The 19,530-nt window shown below is 41.1% G+C and overlaps 1 protein-coding gene across 8 annotated transcripts in view; it reads left to right on the top strand.

The window, feature by feature from the left end:
- The window catches only part of PTPRA (protein tyrosine phosphatase receptor type A), a 156,863-nt gene that overhangs the window by 33,777 nt on the left and 103,556 nt on the right, over nucleotides 1–19,530 (top strand). For 4 of the 8 annotated variants that reach the window (XM_039479646.2, XM_039479644.2, XM_074406324.1 and 1 more), the window contains exon 2: nucleotides 2,778–2,860. The exons of 3 other annotated variants lie outside the window; for them this stretch is intronic. In XM_039479646.2, the coding sequence (XP_039335580.1) occupies nucleotides 2,834–2,860 (27 nt within the window). In that variant the 5' untranslated portion in view covers nucleotides 2,778–2,833. Of the gene's footprint in view, nucleotides 1–220; nucleotides 428–2,777; nucleotides 2,861–19,530 lie in introns of those variants that run through there. One more of the 8 variants, XM_074406321.1, reaches the window with a different exon arrangement.

Genomic DNA, 19,530 nt, shown 5'->3' with positions numbered 1-19,530 from the left:
AGGGCTAGATTTTGAATAGTTACTGGAATAATCTTAATATTATAGCCTTTTTGGAACTGTTTGCTTAATATGCTTTCTGCATTTAGGTGCATTTACATTGTACTTGGAAAGAGAAATGGACCCAGGCATTGAGAATCAAGGCCAACAACAGTGCTTTGCTTGCCCAGTTTTTGTCATTCTGTCTGGGACATTAGTCTCATCTCTGAAAGCAGGAGGGCAAACTGAATGGGCTCTGTAGTCTGTCTCTTCTAAAAGTTTTTAAACTATTAATAATATAACTTTTCTTTTTCTTTTTCTTTACGAGACAGAGTTTTACTCTTGTTGCCCAGGCTGGAGTGCAATGGTGCGATCACGGCTAACCAAAACCTCCACTTCCCGGATTCAAGGCATTCTCCTGCCTCAGTCTCCCCAGTAGCTAGGATTACAGGTGCCCACCACCACGCCCAGCTAATTTTTGTATTTTTAGTAGGGACGGGGTTTCACCATGTTGGTCAGGCTGGTCTTGAACTCCTGACCTCCTCATCCACCTGCCTCAGCCTCCCAAAGTGCTGGGATTACAGGCGTGAGCCACTGTACCTGGCCTAGTACAACTTTTATTTAACAAACGAGGAAGCTGAGTTTATGAAATGTCTGTGAAGTCCATTGTCTGATCTTTTAGTTTCTTAGTACCTGGGAATGTGCTTTTTTATTATATATAAATAATAGACGGTTGTTATGGAATACCTGGATAGTACAGAAGTCTAGGATTTTTACCATTTTGGTTTGTTTATTGGAAGTCTCTTCCCCCAGTGGTTCTTGCTTCTCCATCAGTGTGAATGCACACTCCAGTATCGATGTGAATGTTAATTTATGTACTAGCTGGATTCTACAGGAAGCAGACAGAGGTGGGGTTGGAGGGCAAAGGGCTTATTAGGGGAGTAATGCCTGTGACGAAATAGAGAAGGGAACATGTTTGAGTATGGGGAGCCATCAGACTGCAATGCACACCTGTCAAAAGTCTCTGCCCACTCAGATTGCCTAATAGAGGAATGCCACAAGGGGTAGAAATGGCTAGGCTCTTGTACTAACTTTGCGCAGTCATTGGCTAAAGTTAGGTCTTTGACCAGTGTAGAGGTTTTCAGCTTTGGCACTGTTGACATTTGGGACCAAATACTTCTTCGTTATAGGGGGCTGTCCTGTGATTTGTAAGATGCTTAGCAGCATCCTAGGCCTCCATCACCTAGATGCTGCTAGCACAGCCTCCCTGCTATTAGTTGTGACAGTGAAAACTATCTTTAGACACTGCCTTATGTTCCCTAGGGAAGGTTCTAATGGTATATATAAACGACCCTGTAGTGGCATAGTCCAAGTTGTGGAACAGAGAGGAGTGTTCCATACTACCCTTACTGGAAAGATCTATGAGCTATTCAGTGATCTGAACTATTTATTTAAGATGGAGCTTTGTTCTGTGGCTCCTAGAATTTTAAGCACACCTCTGTGTTAGGGTATACTCCATTATCCAAAACAATCCATAGTGTTTAAATAGAGTTGTTTTTTCAGGCTGGGCGCGGTGGCTCACGCCTATAATTCTAGCACTTTGGCAGGCAGGCTGAGGCAAGCGGGTCACCTGAAGTTGGGAGTTTGAGATCAGCCTGACCAAAGTGGAGAAATCTCGTCTCCACTAAAAATAAAAAATTAGCCGGGTGTGGTGACACATGCCTGTAATCCCAGCTACTCGGGAGGCTGAGGCAGGAGAATCACTTGAACCCGGGAGGCAGAGGTTGCTGTGAGCTGAGATCGTGCGATTGCACTCCAGCCTAGGCAACAAGATTGAAACCCTGTCTCAAAAAATAAAATAAATAAAATAGGGCTCTTTTTAATTTTTATCCATTTATTTCTTTATCTTTTCTTTTTATTTTTTTTTTTAGGCAGAGTCTCACTCTGTCACCCAGACCGGAGTGCAGTGGCACAATCTGGTCTCACTGCAACCTCTGCCTCCTGGGTTCAATTGATTCTCCTGCCTCAGCCTCCCAGGCAGCTGGGGTTACAGGCGTGCACCACCATGCCCGGCTAATTTTTGTATTTTTAATAGAGATGGGGTTTCGGCATTATGTTGGCCAGGCTGGTCTCAAACTCCTGAACTCACGTGATCCAGTTGACTTCCCCAAGTGCTGGGATAACAGGTGTGAGCTACTGTGCCTGGCTGTTTTCTTTTTTTCTTTTCTTTTTTTTTTTTTAGACGGAGTTTCGCTCTTGTTACCCAGGCTGGAGTGCGATGGCGCGATCTCGGCTCACCGCAACCTCCGCCTCCTGGGTTCAGACAATTCTCCTGCCTCAGCCTCCTGAGTAGCTGGGATTACAGGCACGTGCCACCATGCCCAGCTAATTTTTTTTTTGTATTTTTAGTAGAGACGGGGTTTCACCATGTTGACCAGGATGGTCTCGATCTCTCCACCTCGTGATCCACCCGCCTCGGCCTCCCAAAGTGCTGGGATTACAGGCTTGAGCCACCGCGCCCGGCCAGCTGTTTTCTTTTGAGACTGGGTCTCACTTTTTCCCAGGCTGGAGTTTAGTGGCACAATCTCAGCTCATTGCAACCTCCACCTTGTGGGCTCAACCAATTTTCCTACCTCAGACTCCTGAGTAGCTGGGACTACATGCACGTGCCACCCATGCCTGTCTACTTTTTGTGGAGATGAGATTTTGCATGTTACCTAGGCTGGTCTTGAATTCCCAAGCTAAAACAGTTTACCCAGGAACGTTGTATGTTTCTAAAGGTATTTTTCCTTTGGTTGCAGGTGACACAACTAAAAAAACAAAAAACACAGTATTTATGGAATTCCAATGAGTGGTAATGGATGATGCAGTTCAAATAACTAAGGTAAGAGAAATAAAACCAGAACTGTGAGGAGGCTTTTGCCAGTCAAGTAGTGTCCTTAAATAAAGCTAACATTCAGATTCTTTCCTGCTTCATTTTGATTCTAAGCTATAAGAGTAGCTTATTTTTTACGATTACAAACATTTTAATTATCCTTTACGAAACTTCTTAACCTGATTGTGAATCAGAAACACTTAAGGAGCTTTTTAAAAAGAAAAGAAGACCAAAGTCAGGCTGGGTGTGGTAGCTCATACCTGTAATCCCAGCACTTTAGGAGGCTGAGGTGGGTGGATCATTTGAGGTCAAGAGTTCAGGACCAGGCTGGCCAACATAATGAAACCCCATCTCTACCAAAAATGGAAAAATCAGCCAGGTGTGGTGGCATGTGCCTGTAATCCCAGCCACTCAGGAGGCTGAGGCAGGTGGATCCCTTGAACCCGGGAAACAGAGGTTGCAGTGAGCCAAGATCACACCCCACTACATTCCAGCCTGGGCACCAAAGCATGAAACTCCTCAAAAAAAAAGACCAATGTCATTGCCTTGTCAGCCTGCCCTTGCTGAATTAAAGCTTCTGTTGGTAGAGCACAGATGATCTCCAAGTTTTAAGTGGGAATGTAAACCAACTCCACAGTTTTAGAAAACTCTTTGGCAATATCTGAGAAACATACATGTATCTGATAACCCAGGTATTTCAATTCTAAGGTATTCACCTTTGAAAAATGAAAAATACATGTCTACACAAAAGTACACATAGAAATGTTCACTGCAACTTTAGGTATTATAGCGAGAAAAAATGAATTCAAAAACAGGTGAATAGTTAAATAAATTGTGATATACAGCTGGCCGTGGTGGCTCACATCTCTAATCTGAACACTTTGGGAGGCTAAGACAGGCAGATCACTTGAGTTCAGCCTCACCAACATGGTAAAACCCTATCTCTACTAAAATTACAAAAATTAACTGAGTGTGCTGGTGGTACACGCCTGCAATTCTAGCTACTCAGGAGGCTGAGACAGGACAATGGCTTGAACCCAGGAGACAGAGGTTGCAGTGAGCCGAGATCACGCCACTACACTCCATCCAGCCTGAGCAACAGGGCAAGACTATGAAAAAAATTGATAAACACTATGGATAAAATGGAATTTTATTCAGTAATAAAAAGGAACAAACTACCAGTACACACAACAACATGGATGAATCTCGTAGATAAAAGGTTGAGTGAAATAAACCAGATGGATAAGAAAAAGTAGATGTAGCACAGTTACCAAGTAAAACTAAACTGTGATGATAGAGGTCGAACCCATGCTTCCTCTGGCGGGAGGTGGGAGGTTGTGACTGGAAAGAGATATGAGAGACCCTCTGCAGCACTGAAAAAGTTTTACATGTTAATGTGTTTATATACATACTTTTCTTGTGGTAAAATAGATATAACATTAAATTTATCATTTTAACTACTTTTAAAGTATGCAATTCATTGACATTATGTACTTTCCTGTTGTGCAGCCATCACCACCATCCATCTCCAGAACTTTTCATCTTCTCCAACTGAAACTCCATATCCATTAAACACTGTCCCCATTTCCTTCTCCCCCAGCTGCTGACAACCACTATTCTACTTTCTGTCACTATGAGTTTGACTATAATAGTTACCTCATGTAAGTGGAATCATATAATATTTGTCATTTGGTATCTGGTTTATTTCATATAAGTTTATTTCACAAAGGTATCTTGTTTATTTCACATAGGATGACCTTGTTTTCAAGTCATCTATGTTGTAGCATGTCTCAGAATTTCTATTTTATGGCTGAATCATATTCCGTTGTATGTTTATACTACATTCATTTATATCCATTCATTCATTGATGGACACTCGGGCTGCTTCCATCTTTTGGTTGTTGTGACTAATAGTGCTATGAACATGGGTGTAAGCCGAGTATGGTGCCTCACACCTATAATCCCAGTACTTTGGGAGACCGAGGCAGGCGGATCACCTGAGGTCAGGAGTTCAAGGCCAGCTTGGACAACATGATGAAACCCCATCTCTACTAAAAATACAAAAATTAGCCAGGTGTGGTGGCATGTGTCTGTAATTTCCAGCTACTCTGGAGGCAAGGCAGGAGAATCTCTCAAACCTGGTGGGTGGAGATTGCAGTGAGCCGAGATTGTGCCACTGCACTCCAGCCTGGGCAACAGGGCGAGACTCTGTCTCAATTCAAAAAAAAAAAAGACATGGGTATACAAACATCTTTTCAAGTCCCTGTTTTAGTTCTTTTTTATTCTTAAAAGTAAAATTACTGGATTATATGGTAATTCCATGTTTAATTTTTTGAGGCATCACCATGCTGTTTTTCATAGTACTGCATGATTTTATATTCCCAACAGCAATGCACAAGGGCTTCACTTTCTTTACATTCTCCTTTTTGGTAACCTCCATAATTCTGAATTATATGTATATGCTCTTCTTAATTTTTTTAATTAGTAAAAAGGACAACATATTTTTTTTTTTGCCTCTCCAATGTGAAAAATAGGAACTTACCTCACACTATCCCCCCATTTAATATTTGTAATATTTCCTGTTCTTCTGCTGTTTGTTAGTTTCCTCAGACTTTTGTAACAAAACTTCATAAACTGGGTGGCTTAAACAATAGAAATTTATTGTCTCAGACTTTTGGAGGGAGTCTGTGAGGGAGAATCTATTCCATGATTTTCTTTTAGCTTCTGGTAGCCTTAGGCATCCCTTACCTTGTAGATGGCATTTTCTCTGTATCTTCAAATTGTCTTCGCTCTATGCATATCTGTCTCTTGTGTTCAAATTTCCTTTTTCAAAATAAGTACGACAGTCATTGGATTAGGGACCACCCTAATGAGGTCATCTCAACTTGATCATCTGCAAAGACCCTCTTTCTAAATAAAGTCACATTCACAAGAACTGAGTAGGGGTTATGATTTTAACATCTTTTGGGGGACACAATTCAGCCTGGGCAACAGAGCAATACTCTGTCTCAACAAAACAAAACAAAAACAAAAAACCCAATTAAACCCATAAAGTGTTGGTTACATTTCTAACTTTCAGAAGCACTCTTGAACCTGTTTTTTAGGTTAATTTTCAGCACTCTTTCCTTCTTTCTTTCTTTCCTTTCATTTTTCCTTTCCTTTTTAATTTTTGTTTTTTTTGAGACAGTCTTGCTCTGTCACTCAGGCTGGAGTGTAGCAATCTTGGCTCACTGCAGCCTCCACCTCCCAGGCTCAAGTGAGTCTCCTGCCTGAACCTCCCAAGTAGCTGGGATTACAGGTGTTTGCCACCATGCCTGGCTAATTTTTGTATTTTTAGTAGAAACGGGAGTTTTGCTATGTTGGCCAGGCTGGTCTTGAACTTCTGGTCTCAAGTAATCCACCCACCTCAGCCTCCCAAATTGCTGGGATTACAGGCATACACTACTGCGCCCAGCCTTCTTTCTTTTCCTTTATTTCCTTCTTCTTTTTTTTTTAACCTGTTCATTTTTTTTTTTTTTTTTCTCCCCCAGCACTGTTTCTTGACTCACATTGTCGGGTGAGGATATTATCACCCCTACCTTTCTGTTAGGTACATTTTTCCTTTTAACCAGTGCATTCTGTCTTCTGAACACAACCAAGCCTTTCATGGTCTGTCCATAATTTATCTTTAAAAATTGAAAGCTGGTAAACAGTATTTACATTATTATAGCTAAGTAAATATTGTTCGCTGTCAGGCCAAGCAGCATTTTCTGGATTTTTATTTCTTTCTCTGTAGGTTCAACGTCATGGACCCTGGACTATTCAAACGAGAAAATGAAGAAAAAGTGAATTCTCTTTTTGAAATTATCAGTTGCTTCCAATCATGTCTTTATATTTTATATTAGAACCGTAACTTTCTTATAAAATTTTCCCTCTGGAGTTTCTAGTTTTCTTATTTATTTGCCTGTTATTATAATTTCACTTTTCCCCCAAGATCTCAGTCATACCTTCTAGCCTGTCAAGGCTGGTTCATACCATACACTGTGTCCCAAATTTAGTCTAGTCACACACTGCAGTCCAAGACCAGTTTGGACTAATTGTTTTTTAGGCTATCTACACAATCATATTCTTGGTATTTTCCTTACTGGTTTTTCTTTGAGGCAGGGCAGGGGAGGTTCGGTCCGCTGATCTTGGATATCAGTCTTTCTTTTTATTTGTTTTTTAAATCTTACTAGGGCCCGGGTGCAGTGGCTCATGCCTGCAACTCCAGTACTTTGGGAGGCTGAGGCAGGTGGATCAGGCAGGCGGATTGAGGCCAGTAGTTCAAAACCAGCCTGGCCAACATGACAAAACCCTCTCTTTACTAAAAATACAAAAATTAGCCAGGTATGGTGGTGGGTGCCTGTTATTTCAGCTACTTGGGAGGCTAAGGCAGGAGAATTGCTTGAACCTGGGCAGTGGAGGTTACAGTGAGCCCAGATCATGCCACTGCACTTCAGCCTGGGTGACAAAGCAAGACTGTCTCAATCAATCAGTCAATCTTACTAGAGTTCATTCTCAAGTCATTTACTGAGAGAAAATGTACATGGCCGATAAATTTTGACTCTGGTGTCTGTTTTTAAGACCTTTATGTTCGAGTGGTGGTTTGGTTGAATATAGAATTCTAGGTTGCATATTATGTTTCCTCAAAACTTTAAAGTAATTTCTCCATGTCTTCTTTTGTTGTTCATGAGAAATAGAAAGTTAGTTTCATATAGGAAATTTTTCTTCTATGTTCTACGTAGTCTGGAATTCTATAGCAGTGTACTTGGTGGGCCCCTTATTAGATCTGCGGACTCATAGCTCTCCATATTTTAGTTATTTCTGTCAGCAACTTTCTGATATTGAGCTTCCTGAGTTGTTCATATAATGTTCTTATCTATTCTGTTCTTTTTAAAAAACTCTTTGCTTTTGGTTGTTTTCTTTGAGATTGTCATAACTTTATCTCCTGATTTTTTTTGTCTTTTCTTTTCTTTTTTTCTTTTTTTTTTTTTTTGAGACAGGGTCTCACCCTGTGGCCCAAACTGGAGTGTAGTGGCTCCATCAGAGCCCACTGCAGCCTTGAGCTCCCAGGCTCGAGCAATCCTCCCACCTCAGCTTCCCAAGTAGCTGGAACTACAGGCATGCGCTACTACACCCAGCTAATTTTTTTTTTTTTTTTTTTTTTTTTAGTAGTGACAAGGTCTCACTGTGTTGCCCTGGCTGGTCTCAAACTCCTGAGCTTAAGTGATCCTTCTGCCTCTGGGGACTACTAGAGTATGCCACGCCTAGCTAATTTTTATAATTTTTAGTAGTGACAGGGTTTCTCCATGTTGCCCAGGCTGGTCTTGAACTCCTGGGCTCAGGCAGTCCACCTGCCTCAGCCTCCCAAAGTGCTGGGATTACAGGTATGAGCCAGCATACCTAGCCTGCTGTTTTTTCTTTTATTGTTTTCATAAGCTAGTCTTCTCCCCACTTTCTTATCCTGTATGAATGTTTTTTTTTTTTTTTTTTTTTTTTTTTTTTTTTGAGACGGAGTTTCACTCTTGTTACCCAGGCTGGAGTGCAATGGCGCGATCTCGGCTCACTGCAACCTCCGCCTCCTGGGTTCAAGCAATTCTCCTGCCTCAGCCTCCTGAGTAGCTGGGATTACAGGCACGTGCCACCATGCTCAGCTAATTTTTTGTATTTTTAGTAGAGACGGGGTTTCACCATGTTGACCAGGTTGGTCTCGATCTCTCGACCTTGTGATCCACCCGCCTCAGCCTCCCAAAGTGCTGGGATTACAGGCTTGAGCCACCGCGCCCGGCTACCTGTATGAATGTTGAATAGTTGACCACAGCATTGGCCCTGTATACTCTTTTGTTCTTATTTCTTCAGTTTTATTTAGCTTCTACTGTGTATTCACGCACTTTTCTATTTAGTTGATGTGTATCCCATCTTTTCTTGTCAACACTGTGTAGTCATTAATGAGAATGTGGTAGGATTTTGTGTATGGATATTTAAGAAGACGACCATAAAGTGTTTTTAGAGATGATCTTTAAAGACCGGGCATGGTAGCTCATATCTGTAATCCTAGCACTTTGGGAGGCCAAGACAGGAAGATTGCTTGAGCTCAGGAGTTTGAGACAGCCTGGGAAACATGGGGCGATCCCATCTCTACAAAAAATTTAAAAATTAGATAGTCCCAGCTATTCCAGAGCCTGAAGTGGGAGGATTGCTTGAGCCCAGGAGCTCGAGGCTACAGTAAGCCATGTTTGCACCACTGCACTCTAACCTGGGTAACAGAACAAGACCCTGTCTCAAAGAAAGGAAAAGGAAAAAACAACTTTAAGCAGTTGATTAAGTTAAAATGATGTCTATAGGGTGGGCCCTAATTTGATATGACTGGTGTTTTTATAATGAAAGGAAATTTGTACACACAGACATCAGAAACAAATACACAGAGGAACGACCACATGAGGACACTGTAAGTTGGAGGCCATCTGCAAGCCAAGGAGAGAGCTCTCATAGGAAGCCAAACTTGCCAACACTTTCATCTTGGAATTCTAGCCTGTAGAACTGTGAGAAAATAAATTTCTGTTGTTGAACCCACCCAGTCTGTGCTTTTTTTTTTTTTTTTTTTTTTTTTTTTGAGACAGAGTCTTGTTCTGTTGTCCAGGCTTGAGTGCAGTGGGATGATCTCGGTTCACTGCATCCTCCGCCTCCCAGGTTCAAGCTATCCTCCTGCCTCAGCCCCGCTAGTAGCTAGGATTACAGGTACATACCACCATGCCCGACTAATTTTTGTATTTTTAGTAGAGACAGGGTTTTGCCATGTTGGCCAGGCTGGTCTTGAACTCCTGACCTCAGGTGATCCACTCACCTTTGCCTCCCAAAGTGCTGGGATTACAGGTGTGAGCCACCTCGCCCAGCCAGTCTGTGACACTTTTATGGCAGCCCTACCAAATGAATACAGACGTTTAAGAAGGCTTGGTACATTGTAGCATTTGGTAATTATTGTGCATGTAGTTGTGTTGTGCACATGATGCCATTATTGAGAAGAGCAGGATGGATGGGAAGCATCGAGACAAAGTACAATATGAGCTGGCTACTAATGTATGTATGATTTTGTGGTAGGTGAAGAAAGGATTTCAGAAGTAGAGTGCTTATGAAAGAAAAGCTCAACAGTGTAAGAATTTTACACCAGTTTGACTTTAACAGAGAGTGAGTTCAACAGTGAAAGATGAGGTTGCAAGTATAGTTTGGGAACCCATATTAATTTCCTAGTGCTGCCCTAACAAAGTACCATAAACTGGTGGCTAAAGGCAGCAGAAGTGTATTGTCTCAAAGTTCTGGAGGCCCAGGGTCAAGGTGTTGGCAGTGTTGGTTCCTTCTGTGGGAGAATCTGTTCCATGGATCTCTTCTAGCTTCCAAGAGCCCCATGTGTTATTTGATTGTAGGTGATCACTCAAATCCTGTGTCTTCAAATGGCATTTCCCCTGGGTCTGTTTTCACATGTTCGTCATCTTATAAGGACACCAGTCATACTGGATTAGGGGTCCACAATACTCTGGAATGACCTCACCTTTATTTAACTAATCACATCTTCAACAACCCTATTTCCAAATAAGGTCACATCCTGTGGTACTGGGGATTAGGACCTCAACATATCTTTTTTGGGGGAGACATAGTTCAACCCATAACAGAGACCAAACTGTGAAGCATTTCTTATATGTCAACTCAGTTATTTTCAAATCTATGGTTTATTCAGTGGGAAACCATTGAAAACTTTGAGCAGGATGAACGTAACACTTTAGGAAGACTCTTGGGAGGATAGCGTTTGAGTGATGTTAGCTTCACTGGGAGTCAGTAGGCCTGGACCAGATCAGTGTTATGGAAAACCAGGATTCTGGGGCTCCCACTCAAGAAATTCCAAACCCAAATCTTCAGACTGGAGACCCAGGACTGATTTTTAAAAGCTCCCTCTTTCTCCCTGTGATTCAGATGATTTAGCCTAGTTTGGATATAACACTGGGTGTGAGGTGATAAAGGCATGAAATGGGTTGGTGGTTATGCAAGTAGAAAGACCAGAGAGAACCTGGGAAAAGAGGTTCTCTTTTTTTTTCATACTATTGTTGAAAAAAATAGTATGTAAATTGGCACTGCAGAGTCTGAGACAGTGGTGGAATCCGTAAGAGAAATAAGGATATCTAGAGAATAAATTGGGTTTAAAAGGGGAGGTGATTAATTTGGTTTACAGTGTAAGGTGATAGACATCTCACCCAACACTTGGAGAATGGTGATGTATGTTCAGAAGTGAGATAATGGAGGTGATAATCAAAACCCATCCTGAGTATGGATGAGCCTTTGTGTGGGAGAAAGGATCAGGAAGCCAGTACTGTAGATATTTCTTCCCTAGCCCCTGAAACAAATGGATTTGACTGCTTTGTCATGGCACCTGGAACAAAAGTAGCATGGCTTACCTATTGCTTTTGCTATTAACTCAGTGAAGGCAGGGACTAGTCTTGGTTTTTTATTTTTTATTTTTAAGAGACAGGGTCTCCCTCTGTTACCTAGGCAGGATCATGTATGCCAGGACCATGGCATAATCATAGCTCACAGCAGCCTCAAACTCCTGGGCTCAAATGAACCTCCTGCCTCAGGCCTACTGAGTTGCTGGGACTACAGGCATGCGCCACCATATGCAGCTAATAGTCGTTGCTTTTTAAAGGCCATCATGTAGTCATCTGACTGACTGACTGACTGACTGCCCAGCTGACTGACCTGGAGAATGAACACATCAACTTGAGAATAAGAACTTTGTCTTTTTCTCCTTGCATCCCCTAACATTTAACTTAATGCAGATCCTTAATAGGACCCAAATAAAATTTTGATGTGTGAATGGTAGAAGAAGAAAAGCTTTTTTAGAGCTAAAATTGAGTAGTCATTGTTATCAAGAGAACCAGGAAACAGAGCAGCTTTTGAGAAATAAGTTAACCATAACATGTCAAATGCAAGTCAAGGAGAATGAAAACCGAGGGCAAGAATTAGATTTAATCAGGAGGTTATTTGTAGATTTGAGAATGAAGGAATTAAGAACATAATGAGGTTGTTAAGGAGAGGTAGAAAGTGAGGAAGTGAAAGCCAAGTACATCTTACACAGGTTTAGTGGTAATGAGGAAAGGGAAAAGAGAAGCTGGTAGGGCTAAATAGGAAGGTGATTTTTGTTTATATTTTAAGAAACCTGTTTAGAACATTGGTGTCTATTTGTAAACAAAGGGATATGAGGGCTAGAGAGGGAAAAATTGAAAGTACCAGAAGGAAATGCATAATTTTAGGGGAAAGATCTCAAATGGCATCAAGAACAGGGGCAGTAGCCTTAAAAACGATGAGGGGAGGCCGGGCGCGGTGGCTCAAGCCTGTAATCCCAGCACTTTGGGAGGCCGAGATGGGTGAATCACGAGGTCAAGAGATCAAGACCATCCTGGTCAATATGGTGAAACCCCGTCTTTACTAAAAATACAAAAATTAGCTGGGCATGGTGGCGCACGCCTGTAGTCCCAGCTACTCAGGAGGCTGAGGCAGGAGAATTGCTTGAACCCAGGAGATGGAGGTTGCGGTGAGCCAAGATCACGCCATTGCACTACAGCCTGGGTAACAAGAGCGAAACTCCGTCTCAAAAAAAAAAAAAAAAAAAAAAACGATGAGGGGGGCCGGGCGTGGTGGCTCAAGCCTGTAATCCCAGCACTTTGGGAGGCGGAAGCGGGTGGATCACGAGGTCAAGAGATCAAGACCATCCTGGTCAACATGGTGAAACCCCGTCTCTACTAAAAATACAAAAAAATTAGCTGGGCATGGTAGCACGTGCCTGTAATCCCAGCTACTTAGGAGGCTGAGGCAGGAGAATTGCCTGAACCCGGGAGGTGGAGGTTGCAGTGAGCCGAGATCTCCATTGCACTCCAGCCTGGGTAACAAGAGCAAAACTCCGTCTCAAAAAAAAAACAAAAAACGAAAAACAACAAAAAAAAACGATGAAGGAATCTTTTCCTCTAGTCTAAAAAGGGAAAGTAGAGAATTTATAGAGGAGAGAGAGGTCATGTCCTTTTGTCACTAAAGCCATCTGCTCAAAGGGAGCTTCGGCTACTGTGCTAGAAACTGATACAGGAAACTGACAAAGGAAGGATGTTTTCTGCACAGCACTGAGGAGTGTGACACTCCTAAGCAGTAGTTGGCAGCCTGAGATAGGAATGGTGGAACCAGATGGTGAGGATAATCCAGGAATCAGGATGGCACTTTCTGTAGATTAGGGAGTTGTAAGTTGGAGGTGTACTTCTATTCACTCTTCTCTGGTTCAGAGGTTTTATAATTTTCACTAACATCATTAACAACAATATTGGATGCCTATTACATGTTGGTTTTTATTTTAATGTTGGAAAAACAAAAAAGTAAGAAAACTGCTACCCCGAGGTTTCTGGTTTTATTGGGGAGATAGATCATGTATGTAAAAAGCAAATTTAGCATAGGCACATAGCATCATAGACTAAGTCCCAAATGAGCAGATTAGATAAATGTCAGAGAGATTACAATTATAGCAGTACACTTTGAGGTTTCTTTCCCCATAGCTTATGAACGTTTAAATTTTATCACTTTTATAAACATATGTCTATTTTAGAGGTAAGAAAAGTACCAAGTTGCTTTAATTTGCTTTTCTTGATTGTTAGTAAAGATGAATATTTTCATTTGTTTATCATTATGAATTGCCTATTCATAGCTTTTATCCATCCTTCCATGGCTGTGTATGTACTTACTAATTTATACCTCATTTAATAAGGTTATTTAACCTTTTGTCTGTAACATTTTGCAAATGTTTTTTTCTAGTTTGTTTGTTTGTTTGTTTGTTTGTTTGTTTGTTTGTTTGTTTTGAGACATAGCATCACTCTGTCACCCAGGCTGGAATGCAGTGGCATCGTCTCTGCCCACTGCAACCTCTGCCTCCTGGGTTCAAGTGATTCTTGCATCTCAGCCTCCTGAGTAGCTGGGATTACAGGCGGACACCACCATGCCCAGCTAATTTTTATAATTTTAGTGGAGGTGGGGTTTCACCATGTTAGCTAGGGTGGTCTAGAAACCTACCTCAAGTGATTGCCTATCTTGGCCTCCCAAAGTGCTGAGATTACAGACACAGCCACCACGGCCAGCCTTTTGTAGTTTTTTTCATTTAAACATTTCTTTCTTAGTTTGATTTATTTTCAGTTTATGATGTTTTGTTGACACAAAGGAGTTGAAATATCTTATGTATCAGAAACTATGAATAATCCTTTTTAATAGTTAGGAAGGCTACCTCACCCTGACAATAGACAAATATTTTCAGACGTTTTCTTCAAACTGTTTTATAGTTTATTTGTACATATTTACATGCTATTGTATTATTTATTGTTATTTATATACTTAAAACTTTAAACCATTTGGAATTCGCTTTTGGAATATTGCATGAAATAAAGAGCTAGTTTACTTTTTGCTGGATAGTTCAGCAGTTTCTAGTACTGTTTACTAAATAATCTATTAAAATTTTCAACTGACTCCTAAATGATTTTGTCCAGGCTGGAGTGCGGTGGCATAATCCCAGCTCACTGCCACCTCTACCTCCCCAGGCTCAGGTCATTCTCCCACCTCAGTCTGTCAAGTAGCTGGGACTACAGACTCGCCACCACACCAAGCTAATTTTTGCATTTTTTTGTAGAGATGAGCTTTTACCATGTGGCTCAGGCTGGTCTCAAACTCCTGGGCTCAAACGATCTGCCCACCTCATCTTCCCAAAGTACTGGGATTACAAGGCTACCAAGTATTTTTATCATATTCTCAATACTATGTATATAGACTTCTTGTTTATAAGTCTGTATCTGTACCAGTGCCACAAAGTTTAATGAATATTATTTTAATTATAATATATTAATATAATCTTACAGTGCAAATACTTGTTCATTATTTGTTTTAAATAATGCGTAGACTACAGTCACCTGTTTGTACATGTGAGCTTTTTGTTTGTTTGTTTTGAGACGGAGTTTCGCTCTTTCACCCAGGCTGGAGTGCAGTGGCACAATCTCGGCTCACTGCAACCTCCGCCTACCGGTTTCAAGTGATTCTCCTGCCTCAGCCTCCCAAGTAGCTGGAATTACAGGTGCCTGCCATTATGCCTAGCTAATTTTTGTATTTTTAGTAGAGACGGGGTTTCACCATGTTGGCCAGTTGGTCTTGAACTCCTGACCTCGTGATCCACCTGCCTCGGCCTCCCAAACTTCTGGGATCTATTCTCATCACTGTAATTTTGTCATTTCAGGAATGTTTTTGAGTCTGGATGCAGTGCCTCACGCCTGTAATCCCAGCACTTTGGGAGGCAGAGGTGGGTGGATCATTTGAGGTCAGGACTTTGAGACCAGCCTGGCCAACATGGTGAAACCCCACATCTACTAAAGAGAAAAATTAGCCAGACGTGGTGGCGGGTGCCTGTAATCCCAGCTGTTCGGGAGGCTAAGGCAGGAGAAATACTTTAACCTGAGAGGCAGAGGTTGCAGGGAGCTAAGATCATGCCACTGTACTCCAGCCTGGGCGACAGAGCGAGACTCCATCTCAAACAACAACAGCAAAAAAAGAGTGTTATAGAAATGGAATCATTCAGTATATGCCCTTTTGAGATTAGCTTTGTTACTCGGCATTAATGCCTTTGAGAACCATCTGAGTTTTTGTGTATATCAGAACCATCCGAGTTTTTACGTATATCAGAACCATCCAAGTTTTTGTTTGTAAGTTGTGTAGTTTGTTCTTTTTTATGACTCAGTAATATTTTATTGTGTTGATGTACCAGTTTATCCATCCAATTGGGAAGGATATTTGTGTTGTTTCTAGTTTGGAGCTATTACAAAAAGACTACTATGAACATGTACACATTTATTGTATGGACATACATTTTTATTTCTCTAAGATAAATGCCCAGAAGTGCCATTTGTTTTTGTTATTGATTAAGTGTCATTTAATTTTTAAAAGAAAATGCCAAAACTGTTTTCCAAAGTGGCTGTAGTATTTGCTATTACCACTAACATTGTATGAGAGATGCTGTTTCTCTGGATCCTCATGACAATTTGGTATTGTCACCATTTTACAATTTTAGTCATTCTGATACTTGTATAGTAGTATGTCATCATAGCTTTAATTTGCATCTCCTGATTTCTAAAGATGTTAAATCTTTTTCTTTTTCTTTTCTTTTTTTTTTTTTTGTTTGAGACAGTCTCGCTGTGTCGCCGAGGCTGGAGTGCGTGGTGCAATCTCAGCTCACTGCAGGCATGTGCCACCACATCCAATAAATTTTTTTTTTTTTTTTTTTTTTTTTTTTTGTATTTTTGGTAGAGACAGGGTTTGGTCATGTTGGCCAGGCTGGAGTTAAAACACTTTTTCGTGTGCTTATTTGCCATATATGTAAGCTCTTCAGTGAAATGTTTCTTTGTGTCTTTTGTTCATGTTTGTTTGTTTGAGATGGATTCTTGCTCTGTTGCCTAGGCTAGGGTGCAGTGGCATGATCTTGGCTCACTGTAACCTCTGCTTCCCGGGGTTCAAGCAATTCTCCTGCCTCAGCCTCCCAAGTAGCTGGGATTACAGGCACATACCACCATGCCTGGCTAATTTTTGTATTTTTAGTAGAAATAGGATTTCACCATGTTAGTCAGCCTGGTCTCAAACTCCTGACCTCGTGATCCACCTGCCTTGGCCTCCCAAAGTGCTGGGATTACAGGCATGAGCCATGGCACCCTGCCATCTTTTGTTCTTTTTTTTTTTTTAATTTATTTTTATTTTTATTTTTTAAATTTTTTGAACACCCACCTACCTCTCCTCTTTTGTTCATTTTTAATGGGATTTCATTGCTTTATTACTATTACATTTACAGAGTTAAATATACTTTCTTTTAAAATTATTTTAAAATTTATTTTAATTGACAAGTGAAAGTTATATATGTATATAATATATAGTGTGATGTTTTTATATATGTGTATATTGTGGAATGGCTACATCAAACTAATTAACATATGCATTACGTTACATATTATATTTTCGTGGTGAGAACACATAATCTACTCTCAGCAATTTTCAAATGAACTGTATTTATTTCTTACATGTGGGAGCTAAAAGTTAAAACAACTGAACTCATGGAGATAGAAAGTAAAATGATGGTTACCAGAGTCTGGGAAGTGGAGCAGGGGAAATGGGATGTTTAATGGGTACAAAATATAGTTAGATAAAATGAATATGATCTAGTATTTGATAGCACAACAGTGCTATCATATTATATAGTCAGCAATAACTCATTGTATGTCTTAAAATAAGTAAAAGAGTGGAATTGGAATGCCCCCAACAAATGATAAATGCTTGAAGTGATGGATACCCTAATTACACTGATGTTGTTATTATACATTGTAAGCTTGTATCAAAACAAGTAAAAGAGTGGAATTGGAATGCCCCTAACAAATGATAAATGCTTGAAGTGATGGATACCCTAATTACACTGATGTTGTTATTATACATTGTAAGCTTGTATCAAAACATCACATATAGCTTATAAATAGTATATACCCATTATGTACCCATAATAAAAAAATCAAAAATATGCTGAGATGTGCCTGAAATATCTGTGTATATATAGACATATACATATTAAAATGGTTTTTAGGTGAGCGTGATGGCTCACACCTGTAATCCTAGCACTTTGGTAGACCAAGGTGGGCAGATCATCTAAGGTCAGGAGTTCAGGACCAGCCTGGCCAACAGGGTGAAACTCCATCTCTACTAAAAAATACAAAAAATTAGCTGGGCATAGTGGCAATCACCTGTGGTTCCAGATACTTGGGAGGCTGAGAAGGCAAATTGCTTGAACCTAGGAGTTGGAGGTTACACTGAGCCAAGATAGTGCCATTACACTCCAGCCTGGACTACAGGAGTGAAACTCCTTCTCAAAAAAAGAAAAGAAAAGAAAAAATTAGCCAGGCATAGTGCATGCCTGTAGTCCCAGTTACTGGAGAGGCTGAGGTGGGAGGATCGTTGGGAGGATCATTTGAGTCCAGGAGGTGGAGGTTGCAGTCAGCCAAGATTGCTCTACTGCACTCCAGCATAGATGACAGAATGAGACCCTGTCTCAAAAACAAAAACAAAACAAAACAAAACAAACAGTCCGGGCACCATGGCTCACGCCTGTAATCCTAGCACTTTGGGAGGCTGAGGCAGGAGGATCACCTGAGGTTGGGAGTTGAAGACCAGCCTGGCCAACATGGTGAAACCCTGACTCTACTAAAATACAAAAATTAGCCAGGCATGATGGTAGGTGCCTGTAATCCCAGCTACTCAGGAGACTGAGACGGGTGAATCACTTGAACCTGGTAGACAGCAGTTACAATGAGCCAAGGTCACGCCACTGCACTCCAGCCTGGGCAGCTGAGGGAGACTCCGTCTCCAAAGTAAATAAGTACGTTTCATTTCATTTTAGTTACAAGACATATATTTTAAATATGCAAATCTCAAATCTATTAAATTTTTACAGACTGATTGTTTCCAGATCAGAGCATATGTATTCAGGGTAATGCCAAATATCAGAGAAAATTGGAACACAGCAGCCTGTTTTCAGTGATCAGACGTCACCCCTTAAGGCTGCAGTGAAAGAGCTGTGTGCCTTTGAAATCACCTTTTTTGTAATGCTACCTTTGTTCAATAAAAATGACATATTAATATCCTTTTTAAAAATACATGCAATATATTGTTATTAACTGTAGTCACCATGATGTACAATTGATCTCTTGAACTTATTTCTCCTAACTGAATTTTGTATTCTTTGTCCAGTATTTCCCCAATTCCCCTACCCACCAACCTCTGGTAACCACCATTTTACCCCCTATTTCTATGAGTTCAACTTTTTTTTTAAATTTTTTTTTTTTGAGACAGATTCTCTCTCTGTCGCCAGGCTGGAGTGCAGTGGCATGATTTGGGCTCAGTGCAACCTCAGCCTCCTGGGATCAAGCAATTAATTCTCTGCCCCAGCCTCCTGAGTAGCTGGGTTGCAGGCGCCTGCCAGCACACCCAGCTGATTTTTGTATTTTTAGTAGAGACGGGATTTCACCATCTTGGCCAGGCTGGTCTTGAACTGCTGACCTCGTGATCCACCTGCCTCAGCCTTCCAAAGTGCTGCGATTACAGGTGTGAGCCACCGCACCTGGCCCGAGTTCAACTTTTTACACTCCACATGTAAGTGGGATTGTGCAATATTTGTCTTCCTGTATCTGGGCTTTTTTAAGACTGAGTTTTTGTTGCCCAGGCTGGAGTGCAAGGCTCAATCTCAGCTCACTACAACCTCTGCCTCCCGGATTCAAATGATTCTTCTGCCTCAGCCTCCCGAGTAGCTGGGATTACAGGTGTGTGCCACCACACCCAGCTGATTTTTGTATTTTTAGTAGGGATAGGTTTTCACCATGCTAGTCAGGCTGGTCTCGAACTCCTTCAGCTTCCCTATTACAGGCACGTGCCTCTACACTCAGCTAATTTTAAAAAATTGTTTGTAGAGGCCAGGTGTGGCAGCTCACACATGTAATCCCAACACTTTGGAAGGCTGAGGTGGGTGGATCACCCAAAGTCAGGAATTCAAGACCAGCTTGAATGACATGGTGAAA

This window comes from Saimiri boliviensis, chromosome 9 (genome assembly GCF_048565385.1).
Source record: "Saimiri boliviensis isolate mSaiBol1 chromosome 9, mSaiBol1.pri, whole genome shotgun sequence".
NCBI lineage: Eukaryota > Metazoa > Chordata > Mammalia > Primates > Cebidae > Saimiri > Saimiri boliviensis.
The sequence above is the reverse complement of the archived record's forward strand: the minus strand, read 5'-3'. Positions and strand labels throughout refer to the sequence as shown.